This window comes from Physeter macrocephalus, chromosome 15, assembly GCF_002837175.3.
Source record: "Physeter macrocephalus isolate SW-GA chromosome 15, ASM283717v5, whole genome shotgun sequence".
Taxonomy (NCBI): Eukaryota; Metazoa; Chordata; class Mammalia; order Artiodactyla; family Physeteridae; genus Physeter; species Physeter macrocephalus.
In genome coordinates, this window is record NC_041228.1 from 2,583,234 (window position 1) to 2,607,617 (window position 24,384).

The window sequence follows — 24,384 nt, forward strand, 5'->3', positions numbered from 1 at the left end:
GGGATATGCTTCTGTGTCAGGAGGGAGAGGGAGGGGTGACACGGGGGACCTGGGACAGGAGGCGGCACGCATTCCAGGCAGAGGGGGGGTGACACTGCTTCGAGACTCAGACTCACTCAGCACTTAGCCGAAGCGAGGTGTGTGTTCATCCAGGACCACCTGTGTCCACGGGAAAGCGACACGGGCACTGAGGCGTTTTCCTTCCTCCCCTGGGCTCGCCGGGCCCCAAGTCTATTTCCTTCAATTCTGGTCTTTATTCGCCTGGAGAGACCTGAGTTTCCACTTTGTTAAATCCCTCAGGTTTAGGAGACTTTATTGACTTATCTTCCATTTCAGACTAGACCGTTCTTTTTGCTCTGAACTTTAAATTCTCGTGTCATACAATGAGGATTTTAGAGCTGGAAGTGACTTCAGGGTCCCTCCAAGTCAACCCAGTTCTATAGATGAGGAAAAAGAATCCGGCTGGTTTACCCACGTGCTCCCAGCCGGTGAGGAGCAGAAAGGAGAGCCTCCAGGTTTGCATTTCCGTGATGCTGGATGGTGCTGAGCATCTTCTTATGTGCTTATTGGCCATTGGTATATCTTCTGTGTGTCTACTCAGATCTTTTGCTCACTGTCACTTTCTTGTTGAGTTTTAAGAGTTCTTTCTGTATTCTGGATGTGAATCTTATCAGATAGATGATTTGCAGATACTTTCTTCCATTCATGGGTTGTCTTTTCACTTTCTTGATGTTGTTACTTGCAACGCACAACTTTTAATTTTGATGAAGTCCAGTTTATCTTTTCTTTTGTTGACTGAGCTTTTGGCGTCCTAAGAAACCATGGCCTAACCCAGGGTCACAAAGATTTACTCCTGTGTTTTCTTCTAAGAGTTTTATCGTTTTAGCTCTCAACATTTAGAAATATGACCCATGTTGAGTTAATTTCTATGTATGTTGTGAGGAAGGGGTCCACCTTCATTTTTCGCATGTGGATATCCTGTTGTCCCAGCATTATTTGTTGAAAAGACTGTTACCCCCATGGAAATGTCTTCACACCCTTTATCATTCTTTCCAACTAAGCTCTTACAGAAAATTATCTTTTTCTATTCTTTTTAATAAAATGCAGATTTACCAAAATAATCAGAATACTTATTCATGTGATGCTCTGTTGATTTGTTCACAGCCCAGCAGACCTGGTTATCCTAGTCCGAGGTCCAGCGAAGGGTTTCATCCCAGCCCACAGCACATGGTACAGACCAATCACTACCAGGTATACCGTTCACTACCGTCACAAGATGTGTTATTTTATTCTTCAGCACGTTTGGGGGTGGGGAAGTATATATTGTATATATTGATAAATTAAAACATTCATTGTTCTCATCGAACAAATGAATGATTCTCTCACAAACCCCACGTTTCCTTACCTTGTAAATAACAGCTATGGGACGTTTCCTGGACGCCTTTCAGCTTGAAATGCTCATTTGATCCTTTTACGTCGTTGGTGTCATATAGAAAACTGCCTTCGATCATTTGAAATCTCTTTGTTGTGAAAATTCCTAGAAGATCTCTGGCAGTGATATATCCCTTCTGACCAAAAATAGTTGCTGATATAGCATTTTATGTTTAGCAGAGTTTTTTTTAAAATATTTTCATTCAAATAAACTCTGAGAACTACCTGTACATCTTATTTGAAAGTTTAGTAATTACATATTGTCAGTATGGAATTTTGGTATAAATCAATGCCTAGAGACCTAACAAATGCATGAGATCTTTGTTGAAGGGAATTTGGAAATATGGATTTGGCTGTGCTTTATCTCATTTAAAAAGTAGCTGACAACCCTGGCTGCCCAGTACCAGCCTAATGAGTTAGGGAAACAGATTCTGATTCCTTGTCTCTCTTTCTCTTGATTGAGGGAGAACCATGTAAAGAAATTCCTCTCACTTTCCTTCTGCCTTGAAATTTTTCTCCGTGTCCAACTAAATGTTTTTCTCTGCCTTCGTCATCATTGTTAGACTGTGAAGGCCTGCCTTCTCTCACCATCCACCCTGGTTCACTAGAGGGCAAGCATTTGGGGGTTTTGTTTGTTCTTTGCTGGTGGAATAGTAGTGAGTTGGGCAGGAAAGGGACTTGTAGAGAGATGGCTTAACCATGTTTATGGCCCATTGCTTTTACGTCCGAGGATGGTCTGCTCTCAGCACTGTAATGAGTGTAAAATTCCATAGTGAAGAATTTCTGGTTTCCTAGTGTCTATTTGCATTAGCTACCTACTGTGGCCATAACAGACGACCTTTCTCGAGGCTGCAGTTGAGAGTCCATTTCCTTGCCTTTACTGGCTTCTAGAGGCACCTGCATTTCCTGGCTCGCGGCCCCTCCTCCACTTCAAAGCCCAAGTATCTCTCTGACTGTTGGTCCGTAGTCACACCCCCTTTCTCTCCCCTTCTGCTTCCCTCTTGCATTTTTAGGGACCCTTATGATCACGTTGGGTCCACTCAGATCGTCCAGGATAATCTCCCCACCTGATGATTCCTAATTTATAATCACATCTGCACAGTCCCTTTGGCGTGTAAGCTGCCATATTCACGCAGGTCCCAGGGATTAGGACGTGGACAACCTTGAGGAGCCGTTATTCTGCTGCCACATCATTCTCTGTAATCTCAGTTACTTCCTTTCACGGGGAAAGCAGAGCTGTGCAGAAGTCTTACTGTGTCAGACCGTGACCTGGCCACTTCACTCACCCGCAGGTCTCTGGCTACCCTGGCTCACATGGAATCACAGCCGTGGCTGGCAGCATCTACCCAGGTCAGGCATCTCTTTTGGACCAAACAGATTCGTGGAATCACAGACCACAGGAGATATCGATGTGGCAGCCCAACGTGGAGGTAAATTGGATGTTCTTGGGCTTTGCTTTGTTAACTGATGAGGCTGTGCCCAAGGTACAGGATTTCTAAATCCTAAGATTTCTCAATTTAGATGCCCTCATTCTAAGATCAGATGCTCTCTGGGTCTGTGAATCTTCTTCGCTAAACGATGGAGAGATGCTACCATCATTAGCCCATTCATTTGAAAAGCAGAGCCCTACGTGAGGCCAAGGAACAAACAGCCTCCAGCTCTGCGGACCGTGTTAATTTTTACTAAATTTTCTTGGTAAAACCAAGAACCACTCCTATAATATTAAAAATAATTTCTGGGCTTCCCTGGTGGCGCAGTGGTTGAGAATCCGCCTGCCGATGCAGGGGACACGGGTTCGCGCCCCGGTCCGGGAAGATCCCGCATGCCGCGGAGCGGCTGGGCCCGTGAGCCATGGCCGCTGAGCCTGCGCGTCCGGAGCCTGTGCCCCGCAACGGGAGAGGCCACAGCGGTGAGAGGCCCTCGTACCACACACACAAAAAAACAAAAAACCAACAAACAAAAAAATAAATAAAAATAAAAATAATTTCTTTGAATCCAAGAACATCTGTAGTTGTCTGCTCTTCAGGCTCTCTTCCTTGGAGTGCACATGCTTTATACTCTGTAATATGTGTGTGTCGCATTTAATCCTCCTCCCATTATTTTACTTCGATTGTTTCCACTTTTTCGCTCTAACTAATGATGCATTCTCTGCCTCATATCTTGGATTACTTCTTTAGAGTAGGTCCCTGCAAGTGAACAATTGTATGCTTTTTAAAGCTGTTTCACACACGTTAACTTGTAACCCTCAGAAAAGTTGCTCCCGCCGGCAGAGTAGAAGAGACCCTACTTCCAGCACACCTGCTATTTTGCTTAATTGTTTGGAAGGACACACAGAAGAAAAAAGTAAGAGCCCCGTATACAGACCTCTGAGAGTGGACCTTTTCGCTCCTCCTCCAGGACTCTGCAACACTGGACCTGCGCGGCATCGGGCAGGTGTTGCCGACCCACCTGATGGAGGAGCGGCTGATCCGGCAGCAGCAGGAGATGGAAGAGGATCAGCGCTGGCTGGAGAAGGAGGAGAGGTTTCTGGTAACTGAGTCTCAGAAAGTTCTTCCGCCCCTAAGCCTCTGGAGTCGGCTCTACTGCAAATGATCGCGAACTTCATCTTTTCCAAAGCGGGAGCCTTTGTTTTACATCTGCTTCCTAAAACTTGCCATAGTGGGTCGTTCGCTTTTCTTGAATTACTTTCTCAGGATGAATTTCTAGGATGTCTGTCGTAGCATCATGGGCTCAGATGTAGAACCGTTTCTGTGGTTTTATGTTACTGCCACGTTTACACAGAAACGACTCCCACTGAAGTGTCAGCTTGCACATAAGACGTTGCCTCTTGCTACTGCAGTGCACATGACTGGATAGCCCGGGGGCCCCGGGCTTGCCTTCCTGGGCTCCTCTGGTTCAAGGTCTGAGAGATGCAGACCTCCTGCCACATGCCTCTGGGGTTGCGGGCAGCAAATGTCTTCCTGAGACAACTCTTGTCGACAGCCCCTCAGAAGTCCCTGGGGATAGAGGAGCGGTGACAGAGTGGTCTGTGTGTGTCATGTGGTCCTCAGCCTTAGGACACCTCCCCTGTCACCCTGTGCAGCTACTTCAGCCTTCCTGAAGTAGCCTGAAGAGAAGAAAGGCTGGACGGAGCCAGGTCTCAGAGTGCTTCCGCAGAGCCCGTACCTGGCTGGTCCAGAGGTGGTCCCTCACGCTTTGACAATAAACATCCCGAGGCCACGTCTACATCACCCTCTATTCTGAGGGACCAGACACGGATGAGGGGATACAACGCTGTTCATGCATCTCTGGGAGTCCTACAGGCACAGAAACATTAAATCAACAACCAGTGGTTTTACGAGACAGCGGTTCATCACCTGTGATCCTGATTTCATTCTTTATACGGGGCTTTCTTTTTGAAAACTGTAGTTTCAAATTAAACAAAGCAAGCTGCCCACAAGTTTGGTGAGGCACGTTTTAACCCATCCGGGTGGCCACTGCCCTCGCTGCAGGGGGAGTGAGGGCCGTCTTGGCACGAACGGGGACCTGGGAGCAAATCACATTAGGTGGAGGCACTTTCTCACCTTTCTTTTCTTTTTCTTTTAAAATTGAGGCCTGCAGACATCACACACACCCCACACTCATTTAACTGCCAGACAGGACTAATGCACACAGCCCTGTCGCAGCTTAATGGTTAAGATCGTACAAAATACTTATCACGTGTCGGTTACCATCCTACGTATTTCTCATACAGAAAGTCATTCAGTCTTTTTAACCACCCTATGGGGAAGAGACAGGTCCAAAATATTTTATCCGAAACTCTTGAGGGTTCTATGTGCTACACTATTTTTTTGCTTTAGAAAGTTAATGAAGGGAATCCCCTGGCGTTCCAGTGGTTAGGACTCAGCGCTTTCACTGCCGGGGCCCAGATTCAATCCCTGGTCAGGGAACTAAGATCCCGTAAGCCTTGCAGTGTGGCCAAAAAAAAAGAAAAAATTAATGAAATATGACACACATGCTGTATATTATATAAGTATTCCAATAGCATACAGAGTTAAAAGCACTAACACGCTTACAGCAAAACACAGGTGTTCATATTACCAGGTGTAAAGACAGCCCTCACATCAGTTCAGGTCAGGTTTTGCCACAAAATTAGTTTCCTTCAAGCTTAAAAAAGCACACAAACTTAACAGTCTTTTAGTACATTTTAGATTTTGGAAACGAGGATAAAGGACAGTGTACCTATCCTTTATTACCCTCGTGTTAGAGATGAGGAAATTGCCCAAGACCACTGGGTAGCGTTGGCCGAGCCGGGGTCTTTGGTGCCCGCCGCTCTGCCAGCCGTGCTGGGTGCCCGGCTGCACACGGCTCGCCACTCCCACAGCCTAGTGCTCCTCTGCAACATGCATTTACTGTAACGTGTACAGAATGTCACTGGGCGCTGTGAACCATTCACTTTTGAACAAAAGTTTCATCATATCAAAATTCTAAATTATTTAAATCAAAGCGTATCTTGAGATTATAAGGCAAGCGGCAAAAATTGGTTATTCTTATTTACTATACTAACCTGAGCGAATCTGTTTGGATAGTATAGCAGTTCCAAGAATACAGCTGCTGTTCCCTAGCCCTACATTTTAACCTTTTGTCCAGATAGCCTACTTTCCCGCATTGATTTGTATTTTAAAAAGGCAGTGTTACAAACTCTTCAAACTCGAGTTGGTGTACTTAGATACCAGTGTCTGGTGTACGATTGCCCTGAGAGTGGAGGAAGGCCGCGGCTGTGAGCTGCTCTGACAGAGCACAGCCGGCGGCGAGAGCAGGAGGGGGGCCTGGGGGTGCTGCTCGGGGTCGGGGTGATGTTGGCACCCAGGCCTCGAGATAGATTGGAATTTGCAGGGCAGACAGGCTCAGGAAGTATGCTCATGCCTTGGGAAGAGCTTGCTAGTAGGGAAGGTGATGGGCCCAGGCCCAGTCTCCATCTTCCCAGTGATGTCAGGTACTCTGAATCAGAGGCTCCAGACGCTGCCGGCTCATCAGCCGAAGGCATTGTTCCTTTTAATTGAGATAATTTACCTACAGTGGACTGCGCAGGTCTTAAGCGGACAGTTTGGTGAGTTTTGATAAATGCGTTAAGTCCATATAACCCATTCTCCAGACGTGTAACATTTCTGTCACTCCAGATGGCTTCCAAGCCACGTTGAAAATCCACTAATGAACTCGTATAATGAACTCCCCCCGGGGAGTCCAGTCAGTGCTGTGTCCTGTGACAGCCTCAGTGTACCTGTCTCCTCAGCTTGAGACATTTCCATTTGTCCCTGATCCCTTTTATTTCTCCCATGTAACTTTATAATTTTCTCTAAGTCCCTATCTTCCCTTATTAAATTACTGCCCATACATTTAGAGCTTCCCGTCACTGATAATGATATCTCATTTTCATTGAACTTTTTAGTTGTTATTTCCGTATATGCATATGCAGTTGACTTTTAGGAAATTATCTTGTATGTAACAATATTTATCACATGAAATTTTTCTGACTGATTTCCTTGGATTTTTTCTATTCATGCACGGTTATCACTTTTTAAAAAACATTTTCTTTCTTCATTTTCAGTTATGTATCTCATATTGCCCCTGAAGCATCTCTTGCCAATGTTTGTATTAAATAGGTTCTTGCCTGCTTTTATTTTTTAATTTTAATTTTAATTTTTTAAACCCCACATTTGTTTATTTACTTATTTTTGGCTGTGTTGGGTCTTCGTTTCTCTCCGGGGGCTTTCTCCAGTTGTGGCGAGCGGGGGCCACTCTTCCTCGCGGTGCGTGGGCCTCTCACTATCGTGGCCTCTCTTGTTGCGGAGCACAGGCTCCAGACGCGCAGGCTCAGTAGTTGTGGCTCACGGGCCCGGTTGCTCCGCGCCATGTGGGATCTTCCCAGACCAGGGCTCAAACCCGTGTCCCCTGCATTAGCAGGCAGATTCTCAACCACTGCGCCACCAGGGAAGCCCATCCTGCTTTTATTTTTAAAGATAATGTCCGTTAATAGTTTTCTCCATTAAGTATAATGCTGGCTCTCTATTTTAAAAATAACCTTTTTAAGGCTTTTAAAAGGCTTAACGTGATGAATTACGTGAAGCATTTTGCTTGGTTTTATGCTGGAACCGCATTCCAGAGAGAAGTCCCCAGTAAGTCGTGGTTGATGATCCTTTGAAGGTCCTGGTGTCTTTTGTTTGTGATGTTTTGTTAGAATTTCCTTTCGATCTTCATAAGCAAGAGTGATTTATTATTGTCATTGTTAATGGTTTCAAGATCAAAACAGTGTCGATGTCCTCAGTCGAATAATCCCTGCCCCATCTGCATTGGCCGTTGGTCAGGCAGCCGGTGTAGGTTGGGGGCTGAGAGCAAGCGAGCCGTCAGGACAGGCCCGGCCTCGGCGTGAGCAACTGGGTGAGTGAGCCACAGCGCCGCTGCCAGGGGAGGGAAGGTGAGGAGGTGAGGGCAAGTAAATGTAAAGGCCGGGGCATCGTACGTGGCATCTTTGGGATCCTGTCCCCTCCAAGCTGTGTTTCATGCCGCAGCCGCGGTGACATTTCTACACCTCGGGTCTGATCCTGGCCTTCTCTGACTTAAAACCTTCCAGTGGCCACCACAGGATGACCACCCGGGGCCCTTCATCCTTCCTGTCCTCGAGACGCAGCCCCTCTAGGTCAGCCCTGGTTGTGACAGAGAGGACGGAGCTCGGGGGAGGCCCAGCATGCAGGGCCGTCAGGGCAGGCTGAGCAGCTGAAGAACATGCCAGGGTGAGGGCACACCGAGTGCAGGAGCCCAGGCCCTGGGGTCAGCTAGGGGTGACTTCAAAATCCTAGTTACCGCAGCCCTACGTAAGTTGTTTAACCTCTCTATGCTGTGATTCGTTAATCTGTAAAATAATTATAATTTTCTCTGTAAAATGCGAGAATGCTTTTCCGTAGGGTTGAGTGGAGGATTAAATGTATAACATGTAGACAGTGGAAGGGATAAGGAATACACCATTAATTTTTCCAAGGGCTTTTAATCTCTCATTCAGTTTGTTCTCTGTGGCAGCCAGGAGCGCTGCATTGATGAGAATCTAGAATCCCAGATCATACGCGTCGCCCGGAATACCTGCAGACGGCTCCCAACCCAAGATGAGCGTAATAGATGGGGTGAGAGATGTTAGCCAGTGTCGAAGGATCTGCAAAGGAGCATCGCTGGTGTCACGCAGGAGCTGGACACCCTTTCACTGGATTTATTTGTTACCAGTGAACCTTAATTCGTTGTTTGTTTTTTGGGGGGTTTTTTTTTTTTCCCCTTAATTCGTTTTTGCTGTTGTTAGGGCTCCCTTAGGTAGGCTATTTTTAGCAGCTGGCTAACAAGGCCCTGGCTGTGTCTGACCGCCGTGTTTCCCCGAGGAGGCAGAATCTGTGTGCAGGACATGGAGCCTTGTAAGCCCAGGTGCTTCCATGTGCAGGCTTCTCAAGCTGTCAGTGAAGGAGGACCCGTTTCTATTTTTTTTTTTCCTAAACCACCGTAGACCTGATGCTCTAGTAAAATAAAATAAAAAGCAGTTACTAGAAAAAGGAAATTTTTAAAAAGGTATACAAACTTTTATTATGAGCTCCAACAGACCTAAAAATGACTATTTCAGACTGCTCTAGAAATTTCTAAAGATGCTCATCCTCTGTTTCTGTCTCATCATGACCTGGTAACAGCAAATCATTCCTGACCTGCCCTGGTCCTCGGACTGCGCTGGGAGCAGCCCTGCCGCTCCCTTCCGTGAGGTCAGCTTGTACACCTGGGTGGAAGAGTCATGTTCTTACTGGAAAAATTAAAGTTGCTTTGTCAGTAGCGATTCCCAGATTTTTTTCTAACAGATCAGAATTGATAGCTGTTTATTGAAGCCTCCTGTTTTAGGACTTAACATCATTGTGTGAGGTTACTTTTTATCGAGCACTTTGGAGAGTCAAGCATCCCTCAGATGCATCCCTCCATCGGCACACGTAAGGCAGGCTCTTGTCCTGGGGCACACAGCTGTGACCTACAGCGCAGGGTCTTTGTGGTGTCCCCACCCCCCTCTCTGATCTCAGTGCAGCCCGAGTGGTTTCTGAGTTGCCTCTGTGCCTGTGAATCCACGACTGTAAAAGCTCTCTTGCAAACTGGCCGGAGAGAGCCGGCAGCCTTGACTAGAACCTCAGTCCATTGAGAGGACTTTCTTTCCTATTGGGTGCTGCTTAAAGAGAGAGTAACTGTGTTACTTGTTTATTTTTATTGCCATGCACACAGTAATTTTCTCATGCAGGGCTGTGCTGAAGATAGGATTTTAATTTTAAAATGAGAAAGTTTTGAGTATATAAAGCCTGCTTTGTGTCCTGAGAAAGGAAATGAATGTTTGAGCTGTTTTGCCTCTCGCAGCAGAGCCAGTCAGCAGGAATGAAAGGTGAACATCAAGATGGGGTCAGAGAGTCCAAGACGGGGACTCTGCTCTCAGCCAGGCCACATCCCTCCCACGTGTATTCCACAGTCCAGATTTGAAGACAGTGTAGTGCAAGGGGAAAGGACTTTGAGTTGAAAGCCTTAGGTTTGAAGTTTTCTAGAGTGATAGCAAGATGGGACTAGAGATCAAGCCTGAATGGTTGGTTACTGTGTCCCCAGAACTGAAAGCAGCGCCTTTCAGCCCCCATCTGTTGCCTAAGAGAAGGGAATATGCATGCCCACACGGAAAAGAACTGGAGATAACCCACCTGCCCGTTAACAGCAGAATGGATGCAACAAGGGCATGTTGCACAACAGTAAAAACGAACAAACTACTACACACAACCACAGGGCTGAACCTTAGACACCGTGTTCACAGTAGATGCCAGACACACAAGAGTGCTTCTTACAGGACCCATTTGTAAGAAGCTCAGAAACAGTCATCTGGGCTGGAAGTCAGAGGAGAGGTCCCTTTGGCGAACTAGAGCCTGCAGGTTATCTGCTCTGTGTCTTGATTGGGGTGGCGTGTTAGGCAGGGGTACTGACCTTTACACTTAAGAACTGTGGGCTTTGTTGTATACAAGTTATACCTGAATTTGAAAAAAAAGAAAATGCATACCTGATGGGGAAACTAATCAAAGAGGCCCAGACATTCTTTATGTCTATGATCCGTTTCTATAAGATTTTAAATAGAAATTGCCTCATTTTTGTCTTTAGTATTACTGTCTTCAGATCCAGGATATTTTATTTTGAAGTGTAATTGACTTAGAATATTAGTTTCAGGTGTTCAACATAGTGATTCAATATTTTTTTTATTTATTATGTTTTTTTTGGTGGTACGCGGGCCTCTCACTGTTGCGGCCTCTCCCGTTGCGGAGCACAGGCTCCGGACGCGCAGGCTCAGTGGCCATGGCTCACGGGCCCAGCCGCTCCGCGGCACGTGGGATCATCCCGGACCGGGGCACGAACCCGTGTCCCCTGCATCGGCAGGCGGACTCTCAACCACTGCGCCACCAGGGAAGCCCCAATATTTTTATATATTACAAAGTGATCATCAGTGTAGGTCTAGTTACCTCTGTCACCATACAAAGTTATTACAGTATTAGCCAATCCATTCCCCACACTGTACATTACATCTCACTGACCCATTTATTTTATAACTGGAAGTTTGTCCCTCTTAATCTCCCTCACCTATTTCACTCATCCCCCCCCCACCCCTCCCCTCTGGCAACCACCTATTCTCTGTATCTATGAGTCTGTTTCTGTTCTGTTCTGTTTGTTCATTTGGTTTTGGGGAGGTTATTTGTTTTTTCTTTTTTTAGATTCTACATATACGTGAAATCATACAGTGTTTGTCTTTCTGCGATTGACTGACTTCACTTTGCATGATACCCTCTGTGTTGTTGCAAATGGCAAGATTTCATTCTTTTTTACGGCCGACTAATATTCCATTGTGTGTATGTGTACCACATCTTCTTTATCCATTCCTCTGTAAGTGGGCACTTAGGTTGCTTCCGTATCTTGGCTATTGTAAATAATGCTGCAGTGAACGTAGGGGTGCATATATCTTTTCAAAGTAGTTTTTTGGTTTTCTTCAGAAAAATACCTGGAACTGGAATTACTGGATTATATGATAGTTCTATTTTTAACTTTTGAGGAGCCTCCATAGTGGCTGCACCAATTTACATTCCCACCAACAGTGCACGAGGGTTCTCTTTTCTCCACATCCTCACCAACATGTTATTTGTTGTCTTTTTGATAATAGCCATTCTGACAGGTGTGAGGTGTGATATCTCATTGTGGTCCTCTGTAAGTGGGCACTTAGGTTGCTTCCGTATCTTGGCTATTGTAAATAATGCTGCAGTGAACGTAGGGGTGCATATATCTTTTCAAAGTAGTTTTTTGGTTTTCTTCAGAAAAATACCTGGAACTGGAATTACTGGATTATATGATAGTTCTATTTTTAACTTTTGAGGAGCCTCCATAGTGGCTGCACCAAGTTACATTCCCACCAACAGTGCACGAGGGTTCTCTTTTCTCCACATCCTCACCAACATGTTATTTGTTGTCTTTTTGATAATAGCCATTCTGACAGGTGTGAGGTGATAGCTCATTGAGCTTTGATTTGCATTTCCCTGACGATTAGTGGTGTTGAGCATTTTTCTGTATGCCGGCTGGTTATCTCCATGTCTTCTTTGGAAAAATGTCTCTTCAGGTCCTCTGATCTTTTTTTGATCAGGTTGTTTGGATTTTTTTTTTTTTAATGTTAAGTTGAATGAGATCTTTATATATCTTGGTTATTAACTTCTTATCATACATATGATTTGCAAATATCTTTTTCCCAGTCAGTAGGTGGCCTTTTTGTTTTGTTGACAGTTTCCTTCACTGTGCAAAAACGTTTTAGCTTGAAATAGTCCCATTTGTTTATTTTTGCTTTTGTTTCCTTGCTTGAGGAGACAGATCCAAAAAAATACTGCTAAGATGATGTCAAAGAGCATACTGCCTGTGTTTTCTTCTGGGGGTTTTATGGTTTCAGGTCTTACATTTAAGTCTTAAAATCCATTCTGAGTTTGTTTTTGTATATGGTGTGAGAAAGTAGTCCAGTTAGATTCTTTTGCATATAGCTGCCCCGTGTTCCTAACAGCATTTATTAAAGAGGTTGTCTTTTCAACCATTGTATGTACTTGCCTCCTTTGTCATTGACTAATTGATCATGTAGTTCATTTCTGGACTGTCTATTCTGTTCCACTCACCTATGTGTCTGTTTTTGTGCCAGTACTATCCTGTTTTGATGACTAGCTTTGCAGTATAGTCAGTCTGAAGGCAGGGAGTCTGAAGGCTGAAGTGAGTCTCTTATAGGCAGCATTTGTATGGGTCTTATTTTTTTTTAATCCATTCAGCCACTCTGTCTTTTGATTGGAGCATTTAGTTCATTTACATGTGAAGTAATTATTGATAGTATGTACTTACTGCCGTTTTGTTCAGTTTTCTGGGTTTTGTAGGGTTGTGTTTTTTTGGGGGCTGCATTGGGTCTTCATTGCTGCGCGTGGGCTTTCTCTAGGTGCAGCTAGCGGGGGCTACTCTTTGTTGCGGTGCGCATGCTTCTCATTGCAGTGGCTTCTCTTGTTGCGTAGCACGGGCTCTAGGCGCACGGGCTTCAGTGCTACTCTTTGTTGCGGTGCGCATGCTTCTCATTGCAGTGGCTTCTCTTGTTGCGTAGCACGGGCTCTAGGCGCACGGGCTTCAGTAGTTGTGGCTCACGGGCTCTAGAGCTTATGCTCAGTAGTTGTGGCGCACGGGCTTAGGTGCTCCGCGGCATGTGGGATCTTCCCGGACCAGGGCTCGAACCTGTGTCCCCTGCATTGGCAGGCGGATTCTTAACCACTGCACCACCAGGGAAGCCCTGTAGGGTTTTATTGTTGTTGTTTTTACTTTCTTCTTTTACTTTCTTGCCTTGTGATTTGATGACTATCTTTAGTGTCATGTTTGGATTCCTTTCTCTTTTGTGCCTGTGTACCTATTACAGATGTTTGGTTTGTAGTTACCATGAGACCTGTATTTAACAACATGTGTGTATGTTGTCATATGCATATATATGATATGTATACATTGGCATTCTCTTAAGTTTGAACACAGTCTAACAACCCTGCGTTTTTACTCCCCTACCTCCACATTTAATGTTTTTCACATATTTTACATCTTTTTGTTTTCTGTATCCCTTAACTACTCATTGTGGATTAGATTATTTTATTACTTTTGTCTTTTAACCTTCTTACTTGCCTTATAAGTGGTTGATTTACTACCTTTACTGTATGTCTGCCTTTACCAATGGGGTTTGTTTGTTTGTTTGTTTTAATACTGTTTTTTAAAGGAAACTTTATTACTTTTATTTATTTATTTTTTTGGCTGCATTGGGTCTTCGTTGTTGCGTGGGCTTTCTCTAGTTGAGGCAAGCGGGGGCTACTCTTCCTTGCAGAGCTAGGGCTCACTGTGGTGGCTTCTCTTGTTGCGGAGCATGGGCTCTAGGTGCTCAGGCTTCAGTAGTTGTGACACGTGGGCTCAGTAGTTGTGGCTTATGGGCTCTAGAGTGCAGGCTCAGTAGTTGTGCCACATGGGCTTAGTTGCTCTGTGGGGATCTTCCTGGACCAGGGCTCAAACCCGTGTCCTCTGCATTGGCAGGCGGATTCTTAACCACTGCGCCACCAGGGAATTCCTTTCATAATTTGTATATTTCTAGTTATGGTCTTTTCTTTTTTTTTTTTTTTTTTTTTGTGGTATGCGGGCCTCCCTCTGTTGTGGCCTCTCGCGTTGCGGAGCACAGGCTCCAGACGCGCAGGCCCAGCGGCCATGGCTCACGGGCCCAGCCGCTCCGCGTCATGTGGGATCCTCCCAGACCGGGGCGCGAACCCGGTTCCCCTGCCTCGGCAGGCGGACGCGCAACCACTGCGCCACCAGGGAAGCCCCTGGTCTTTTCTTTTTTGATTAGAGAAGTCCCTTTAACATTTCTTGTAAAGCCAGTTTTGTGGTGCTGAACTATTTTACCTTTTGCTTGTCTGTTAATCTCTTTATTTCGCCTTCAAAGCTGAATGATAGCCTTGCTGTATAGAGTATTCTTGGTTTTAGGTTTTTTCCTTTCATTATTTTGAATGTATGGTTCCACTTCTTCTGGCCTGCAAAGTTTCTGTTGAAAAGTCAACTGATAGTCTTATGGCAGTTCTCTTGTACATAACGAGTTGCTTTTGTCTTACTGGTTTTAAGATTCTCTCTTTATCTTTAGTTTTTGCCATTTTAATTATGTGTCTGGTGTGGACCTCTTTGGGTTCATCTTGTTTGGGATTCTCTGTACTTCGACTTGGATGTCTCTTTCCCTCCCCATGTTAGGGAAGTTTTCAGCTATGATTTTTTTCAAATAAGGTCTCCACCCCTTTCTCTTTTCTCCTTTTGGGACCCCTATAATTTGAATGTTAGTATGCTTGATGTTGTCCCAGAGGTCTCAAACTATCCTCTTTTTTTTTTTTTTTCCTTTTTCTGTTTCTCTTGGGTGATTTCCACCACTCTGCCTTCCAGTTCACTGATCCGTTCCCCATTCCTCTGTATCCAGTCTACTGTTGATTCCTTCTAGTGTATTTTTTCAGTTATTGTATTTTTCAGCTCTGTTGGGTGCTTCTTTGTATTTTCTGACTCTTTGTTAAACTCTCACTGTGTTCACTCATTCTTCTCCCAAGTTTGTTGAATGTCTTCATGATCATTACCTTGAACTCTTTATTTGATAGATTGCATCTCCACTTTGCTTAGTTCTTCTTCTGGGGTTTTGTCTTATTCTTTTATTTGGAATTCCTCTGCCTCTTCATTTTGCCTAATTCTCTGTGTATTAGGAAGGGTCAGTTACATTTTTTCAATCTTGGAGAAGTGGCCTTATGTAAGAGACATCCTATGGAACCCAGCAGCACCCTCCCCTTTGGTCACCAGAGCTGTATGCTTTTGTCCCATGTGTGGGTTGTGTGGGTCCTTCTGCTGTGGTTGGGCCAGCTACCATGGGCAACTCGAAGGTGAGGCTGGCCCAGCCCTGTTGGCTGCCTGGCCCTGACTTGTGCAGTGGCTGCCAGCCTGCTGATAGGAGGGGCTGGGTCCTGGGGCAGCTGGTTGTGGTCCCAGAGGGCTAGAGATCTAGAATATTCTGTAAGGGGAAAACAGGAGAATTTAGCTTCACCCAGTAGCAGAAACAATAATAGAATCTCTTCTTTTTGACAGGCTGTCTTTGGCTAGATTGCTCTTTAGTTCCCAGCATGACACTTTTATTCAGACAGGCTCTGTCGACTATATGAGGAAAACGCTTAAATATTTCTATTCATGGAACACAAGTGGACTTTACATAGCTAGGCCTCCTTTAAGATTGAAACTCTGTCTTTGGAAAAGTATATCATTGGGGAATTGTTGTGCATAAAGAAAAATAAGCCATTTCATGTATTTTATATGAAAGTAAAAATAGATAATTCATGTAAATACATGAAACCCAGCACCTTACTCTATAAGCAAACAATATATGAACTGCTTTTGTTTAAGTAAAAACGTAAATAAAATATTTTCCGCACGTAGAAGATACTCACTAAATATTTGTTGCCTGATTGAATCCAGCTCATGTCGCCTGTAGCAACTGGTTCTGCCTTTCTAAGCTTCACATTCCTCCTCTGTAAAATCTTTTCTCCTTTGCATTTTTATTAATGCATTCCTTCAGCACATATTTACTAACCATCTCATATGTGCACATTTCTGTGCCAAGCACTTACTTAATCCTTATAATAACTGTGTGGGTGAGGAAATGGGTTAGGAGAGGTGAACCTTGTCCAAGGCAGCTTAGCATCTGTGAGAGGAAACAGAGATGTTCTACTACTTAGGGAAGGGGGAGGGGCAGATTGCAACAGGTGGCATTTTGTTTATTGATTGGCTGCAAGTTTTAAGTGAAGTCCAGCAGTGCTGGGGCACAGTCCATCATCACGGACAGAGGCAGGACCAGCTTGGCAGCTGATATGCTCAATTTTTCAAATGTTTAAACCCTGTAACTCAGTAATTCAATTCTTAGAAATCTGTCCCCAGGAACTAATCAGGAATTTAGTCAAAGGTTTGTATACAAAGATGTTTACCCACAGCCTATTTATACAGTTGAAATTTTGAAAATGGCCCAAATGTTCAACAAACAGCAGGATAACTGTTTATTCTACTTGACACGTACGTGGCAGTGACTCAGTACTTTGCCAATATTAACTCATTTAATCCTGACAAGGATTGGGATAGTGCCCGGGAGGTGTTGTTATCTTGTTATCGCCCCATCTTAGAGATGAAGAAGTTGAGGCCTGGGTCACACAGCTGGCAAGGGTGGGAGGCTGACCTGAACCCTGATGGCTACTGCCAGAGCCCAGGCTGTTTCCACCTTTCTCTGTGTGTGACAACATTCATGCTCTGGCATGTTGTACAGTATTAATATAATGTTTTTACCAATTCCCACTGTATAATATTATATGAAGGTTATGAAATTATATGATATGGTTTCACTTTTGAAAACACACATTTAAAAGAAGGGAGAGACGCAGCTTGTTTCTCCATCAACACCCCCGACGGGTGCTTGTGGATGGTGTCCTCAGTGCTGGGCCCTCCTCAGGTGTAGAAAGTACGACGAATCAGATGTCAAGACGTTCTTTATCTAACAAGGAAGTTGTTACTGCCTGATCTCTGCCAAATAGAGGGTCTGTAAGATACAGCAGACTGGCAGAGACTAAGAGATGAGCAGTCAGCCAGTGTGCCTGGCGGGGGCAGGGGGCAGGAGTCGGCGTGGCTGCCTGGGGACTCCGTGAAATCCATGCCATCGTGGGGCAGGCTGGGGCCGCCTCACAGCATTGCTTTCACGAGGAGAAAACCTACCAAGCTCCACACCTTGACAGCATGTGGCCTACTTTGTTAATCTTATGTTAGTGAAATTCATTTACTCTTACTTATATTAAGTCAAGATTTCTCTGTTTGGTTTCTGTATTCTGGATGCGGTGCTGGGGGAAAACTTGTCACTGGACCATTTGCTGCTTTGGCAAGACAGCCAAGTACATATAAGCCTTAACCTGCCAGGAAGCAGGCATTGGTGCCTCCTCCTGGGGTGGGGATTTTATCGGTGAAGAAGACTCGCTTTGCTGCTAGGAAGAGAGGTGCAGTGCTCATCTTCACGTGTCATATGGGGCCAGGGCACAGGTGCCAGTCCTGCTAGCTATGCATGTGTCCGGAGAAAGGGGCTTTGCTGGGGCAGCTGACCTGGGCTTGTCACCGCTGGGCTTTGAGAATTTTTGTGAAACTGGGGAACTTTTAACTCTTCTTATTCAGAGGACAGTTGTGTTACAAAAGGAAGAAACTTAGTACAGAAATATGTCAGTGGTTTTCAAACCAAGAATGAAACTGTTCGGTTTGCTTTCGTTTCTCTAGAAACCTGACGTGCGGCTCTCTCGAGGCAGCATCGACAGGGAGGATGGAGGTCCTCAGGGCCCGGTAAGCAGCTGCCCACGTTCTCATCAGGATCTGGACCACTTTGTATCCTGGGATATCCAAGCTTACTAGCATTTGTCGTATGGAACACAATAATTCATTCTAGAACAAAATCAACGTTTTAGCCAAGATTATTAATACTTACAGTATGCAGCCCAACATGCGTATTCAGGTAGAAAAATTTCTACCCCATTACTAATACACTCTTTTCAATAGTAAACTGAACTCTCTGTGTCCTAAAGAAATACGTACACAAATTGTTGCTACAGCAAGTTGTCATCTGCTAAATTTTTATACTCTTGTTTCGTGTTTTATGAAAGTTTCCACAGTCACAGAAAACTTGTTCAAGCAAGATTTTTTTCTTCTGGGTGTTGTAGGGGGAAATGCCTGCAATTCTCTTTAAAGACCTAGCTTATTATCATTATTCCAAATATATTTAAAGCCTGCTAGAAATATTCCCTGGTCTTCAGGGGAGAGTAGTTAAAATTGTTAGGATTTCCGTTAGCAGATATCTGGTTAAAATAAATGCAGATTTCTGTAAAACTTAAAGAAATCCCCAGTAAAAAGGGGAAGCCTGCACTTGCTGGGTAATGGACTTAGGGAGATAAATCTCCATCCACCCTAATAAGGCTTATGAGTAGAAATAAACCATTTCATTTCTAGACACACATGCATACACATACATACAAACATGAGACTGTGTTGTCATCCAGCTCCGAGATGCATAGTTTTCCCTAGTCTGTGCTATAAAATCCAGCTCCCCCTAAGATCTGGCCCCTAGAAAATGTGTTCAGTCGCCAGCATGTGAAGGTTTGGCATTTCCCATAAGATATGCTGGCACAGTGGGCTCTACAGACAGAATATTAGGCATTCCTTAGTCAAGTGCAAAATCACAGTGTTCCCCAGTGAACATCTCCACATGCAGTGCTCTTTCCTTATATTGGAAAGATGACATGTAGCTGGAAAGCATTCCCTCTAAGACCAGGAACAAGACAAGGATGCTGACTCTCGTCACTTTTATTCAACATAGTATTGGAAGTCCTAGCCACAGCAATCAGACAAGAAAAAGAAATAAAAGGAATCCAAATTGGAAAGGAAGAAGTAAAACTGTCACTGTTTGCAGATGACATGATACTTACATAGAAAATTCTAAAAATGCCACCAGAAAACTACTAGAGCTCATCAGTGAATTCGGTAAAGTTACAGGAAACAAAATTAATATACAGAAATCTGTCACATTTCTGTAGATTAAGAATGAACTATCAGAGAAAATAAGGAAACAATCCCATTTACCATCACATCAAAAAGAATAAGATACCTAGGACTAAACCTATCTAAAGAAGTAAAAGCCCTGTTCTCGGAAAACTAGAAAACACTGATGAAAGAAATTGAAGAGAACACAAACAGATGGAAAGATACACTGTGTTCTTGGATTGGAAGAAGTAACATTGTTAAAATGACTATACTACCCAAGGCAATCTACAGATTCAGTGCAATCCCTATCAAAATACTAATAGCATGTTTTATAAAACTAGAACAAATAATTTTAAAATATGTATGAAAACACAAAAGAACCCAAATAGCCACAACAATCTTGAGAAAGAAGAACAGAGCTGAATCACCCTCCCTGACTTTAGACTATACTACAAAGCTATAGTAATCAAAACAGTAAGGTACTGGCACAAAAACAGACATATAGATCAATGGAACAGAATAGAGAGCCTGGAAATAAACCCACACACTTATGATCAATTAATGTATGACAGAGGAGGCAAGAATATACAACGGAGAAAAGACAGTCTCTTCAATAAGTGGTGCTGGGACAACTGGACAGTTACATGTAAAAGAATGAAATTAGAACATTCTCCAACACCATATGCAAAAAAAACCTCAAAATGGGTTAAAGACTTTAAGATCAGAAACAAAAGGAAACAAAAAAATTTTAAGAATGTTTAAAGATTTTTAAGAGACCTAAATATAACACCAGAAACCATAAAACTCTTAGAGGGAGACATAGGCAGAACACTTTTTGACATAAATCGTAGCAATATTTTTTTGATCTGTCTCCTAAAGCAAAGGAAATAAAAGCAAATATAAAGAAATGGGACCAGTTTAAACTTAAAAGCATTTGCACAGCAAAGGAAACCATTGACAAAATGAAAGACAGCCTACTGAATGGGAGAAAATATTTGCAGATGATATGACCAATATGGGGTTAATATACAAAATATATAAACAGCTCATACAATTCAATGTCAAAAAAAACAAAGCAACCCAATTAAAAAAGGGGCAGAAGACCTGAACAGACATTTTTCCAAAGAGGAAATACAGATGGCCAACAGACACATGAAAAGATGTTCAACATGGCTAATCATCAGAGAAATGCAAATCAAAAGCCCAGTAAGATATCACCTCACACTGGTCAGAATGGCCATTATCGAAAAGAACACAAATAACAAATGTTGGTGAGGATTCAGAGAAAGGGGAACCCTTGTACGCTGGTAGGAATGTAAATTGGTGCAGCCACTGTGGAAAACAGTATGGAGGTGTCAAAAAACTAAAAATAGAACTACCATATGATTTAGCAATCCCACTCCTGGGCATATATCTGAAAAAAACCAGGAACATTAATTTGAAAAGATACATGCACTCCAGTGTTCATAGCAGCATTATTTATAATTGCCAAGATATGGAAGGAACCCAAGTTCATCAACAGATGAATGGATAAAGAAGCTGTGGTGTATATATACAATGGAATACTACTCAGCCGTAAAAAATGAAATTTTGCCATTTGCAGCAACATGGTTGGACTTAGAGGGTATTATGCTAAGTGAATAAGTCAGACAGAAAGACAAATATTTTACAGTATCACAAACTAGTGGATATAACAAAAAGACTCAGATATAGAGGACAAACTAGTGGTTAACAGTGGAGAGGGGCAATACAAGGGTAGGAGGTTAAGAGGTATAAACTATTTTGTACAAAATCAGCTACAATGGGAATTCCCTGGTGATGCAATGGTTAGGACTTGGCGCTTTCACTGCCAGGGCCCGGGTTCAATCCCTCGTCAGGAAACTAAGATCCCTCAAGTCGCACGGTGCGGCCAAAAAAAATCAGCCGCAAGGATGTATTGTAGAACACAGCAAATATAGCCAATATTTTATAATAACTACAAATGGAGCATAACCTTTAAAAATTGTGAATCACTGTACTGTACACCTGTAACTTACAGTGTGCATCAAGACTTCTTCGATTTAAAAAATGATAACATATATTGAGCAGTTGGTCCCAAATTGTTAAGAGGAAAGAGTGAGAATAGGCATGAAAGTAAACCCTATTCAAGGGACCAGCTATTTATAACATCACTAATAGGAACATTTTTAGAAAAGGAAAATCCTGTTCCAAGATGTGGCATGTAGAAGGTACCCAGAACTTACGTGGAGTGAATGAATGAATGATGAGACAGAAGGATTATTGAGAAACACTTTGTGAAACAGACGACGCATGACGGGGCCACTTGTGATCTCATAGTACTTGCCGCACACCAGGCCTGGGTGACAGTAGGCGTGCTTAGTCCTGATGGAGTGGGTGCTGTGCTGGGTGCTTCCCTCCTGTCACCTCATGAGTCCTCAGCACTCCTGTCAGGTCAGGCGCCATGCCATCCACACGCCACAGATGAGTCAACTGAGGCTCGTAGGAAACTTGCCCAAGGTCACTGGTCCCCATGCCAGACGCCGGACAGGGCACTCAGAGCGTGACCAGGTGCCAGCCTGCTCTGCAGGCCTCTCCCCTCCAGGGTCTGGGTTAAGCTGTGGGGCTCATAACACACGCTGACGGTTGCTAGCTTTTCCGCTTCTGTCCTTTACTAAGATAACTCTTTGGTGTGGCCCACTTCTCAAAGTGCTCCAACTTAACACTTTTGAAAATGGGCCCCAGTTTCAGGGAGAAGCGTTTGGCTGAAAAGCAGTGTAGACTGTCGGTAGGTCTGAGCTAGTTAATAGGTACTAGTCACTGCCTCATTGAAATTGATCCCATCTGTGTGCATAAAAAGTAAAAATAACAACTATTTGGAATTTCAAAATAATATGCAAGTTGGCAGCATGTTCATTTTGTGACAACCCCCCATGGAGGGTAAGCGTCACTCGCCTCCGCTTTCAAACGGGAAAACCAAAGCCTCAAATCGGCGAACGACTCAGTCCTCTAGGGCCAGCACCGCACAAGCAGCGGAACCAGAGCCCAGCCCGTCCCACTGCCCAGCCCGTCCGCCTCTGCGCACAGGGACATACATACCATCTGTTGAACTGATCCAGAAAGTTCTGAGACTAGGATTTCTAATTATCGCACTTTCTTGTTCCCTGAGTATCAGGAAGTTCTTTAAGTCTTTTTACTGCTGGTCAGTGAGCACAGCACAGCATAGCCACAGTCTGTCTCTTCGCAAGGTTTCGGTCCACTTCCCACTGTGTCAAGGAATCCTCGTTCTTCATACCTTCCCGCTTGGAGGGTTTTTCTAGTCTTTAAAATCGGGAGTGTTCAGTGGCCTGGTGGAAGCAGCCGTGATCCTGGGCAAGGAGCAGTTGTGACTGTGTGCTGTCTCATGGTCCTTTATTTTAAAGAAGTGGATGTCTACTCAGCAAAAGTAAAGCACCTTACAGTATATGTATTTTAGCCAGTTTATTGTTTCAAAATAAGCAAGGAAAGTCCCTCTTTTCAAAAGTAGGGTATAGTTTGAAGATACTTCTTTTCATTCAGTCAGCCTAGGATAAGTGGCTCTAATCGTAGCTGCAGGCGTGACACCCTAGACTAGGGCTGGTCCTATGTGGACCTGCCTTTTTTCTTGTGCCTGGGCTGGTTTGGCTTCCTGGCTTGGCCTGTGGCTTGTCCCGAACGGATGGAGGTGTCACACCAGGTTCTTCAGGTAACAGTGACAACGTAGACATCCCAGTGCTAGGAAACCTTCTCATCGTCCTTGTCCCTGATGGCACTCCTTCTTGTAATCAGAGAAGGAGGGGGTGGGGGAGAGTTTCCGGACACAGGACAGATTTCACACCCATGAAGTTGAACTGGAGACCTCCACGGGCATAATTTCTTTAAAGAAAATTTGAAATTGGTGTGACCACCCCTGACCGTGTTCCCATCGTGATTCCTTCTATCGCAGCCCTTATCCCATACCCCATTGGCATTAGTTGCTTATTAGCCTAATCCCTTGTCCCCACCTGAGGCCTTGAAGGCAGGCCCCTCCCCCATCTTGTTGGTCTTTGACCCCAGCGTTTAGCCCAGGGGTCAAGGGGGTGGGTGGAGAGGGTGGGAAGGGGAGGCTGTTATCCTGTTGTGCGCCCTGCTGCATTGACCCGGCTTTTTCTTTTCCCACAGACTGGAAACCAGCACATATATCAGCCTGTGGGCAAACCAGGTAAATGAAGAAATGAATCGAGTGTCACAAAATTTGTATAATTTGGAGGGAGGGGGGTTTTGACGTGTAGTTTCTTAGTTTTAAAAAACCTCATGTTGTGTTAACACTTTCCCCCCTACAGACCATAGCAAGTATGATGTTTACCAAATTCAGCCCACGACTAGAATGTTGGAAAACAGACTTTACTGCTCTAATGCATCAGAAACACCTCTGTAGGGTGCCCTCTCTGAGATTAGCTTCTGTTGTAATAACATGAATCCGTGTTTATTTGTTTGGGGGTTGTTTCCATTCTCTTCATTAATGTACATTAAGTAATGGGACTCATTCCTTTACCAGATCCTGCAGCTCCACCAAAGAAACCACCGCGTCCCGGAGCCCCGGGGCACCTGAGCAGCCTAGCCAGCCTCGGCAGCCCCGGGGACAATTACAACGAGGGTGTCAAGGTGAGCACCCGAGCCTGTGCGCAGCCCAGGACCCCACGGAGCCTTTCACTCTGGGCGATGACCCTGCGATGTGCAGTGGGGTCGGGGCTCGGTGGGGTTGGGGGGCTCCTTGGTCGGCTCCAGACTCCTCTGAGTCAGGACAAACTTTACTGGAAAACTCTCTTTTCTGTTTTTCTCTCATGTGATAGATTCTAGGGCCTCAGTCAGATCTTAACCTTCTGAAGACATTTTCCTCTTATCAGACAGAATGTTTCTTTGAGATAAAAGTGCTGGGGTGGCTTCTGGTTTTACAAATGAATCAAACCAGGACGCCTGGGGAAAGCAAGGCCCTCTGTAGGCTCAGTGTCTCCAAGAGTGTCAGTGTGGCCTAGTGGGCGACTTCCATCCTTTGCCATCCGGGGCCAGCGTGTGCTGGGGACCCCAACCTCCTGCTCTGTGTGCCCGTTTAAGGAGAGGGGTACACGCTACCTTCCATTAGGTCAGTTATCTCTCAAAATATGTCCTACTTCTCAATTCTGATATGTTTTGTCTTCACATTTTATCTATCTATCTATCTATCTATCTATTTATTTATTTATTTATTTTTGGCTGCGTTGGGTCTTCGTTGCTGCCGCGTGG

At 44.4% G+C, this 24,384-nt stretch overlaps 1 protein-coding gene across 16 annotated transcripts in view; it reads left to right on the forward strand.

Moving 5' to 3' along the window:
• PTK2 (protein tyrosine kinase 2) overlaps positions 1 to 24,384 on the forward strand; it is a 262,791-nt gene that overhangs the window by 227,901 nt on the left and 10,506 nt on the right. For 11 of the 16 annotated variants that reach the window (XM_028500330.2, XM_055091093.1, XM_028500332.2 and 8 more), the window contains 6 exons: positions 1,165 to 1,251; positions 2,724 to 2,861; positions 3,829 to 3,960; positions 17,854 to 17,916; positions 23,284 to 23,323; positions 23,660 to 23,766. In XM_028500330.2, coding sequence (XP_028356131.1) covers positions 1,165 to 1,251; positions 2,724 to 2,861; positions 3,829 to 3,960; positions 17,854 to 17,916; positions 23,284 to 23,323; positions 23,660 to 23,766 — 567 coding nt within the window. The remainder of the gene's footprint in view (positions 1 to 1,164; positions 1,252 to 2,723; positions 2,862 to 3,828; positions 3,961 to 17,853; positions 17,917 to 23,283; positions 23,324 to 23,659; positions 23,767 to 24,384) is intronic. The other 5 variants (XM_055091098.1, XM_028500343.2, XM_055091099.1 and 2 more) reach the window with 3 other exon arrangements.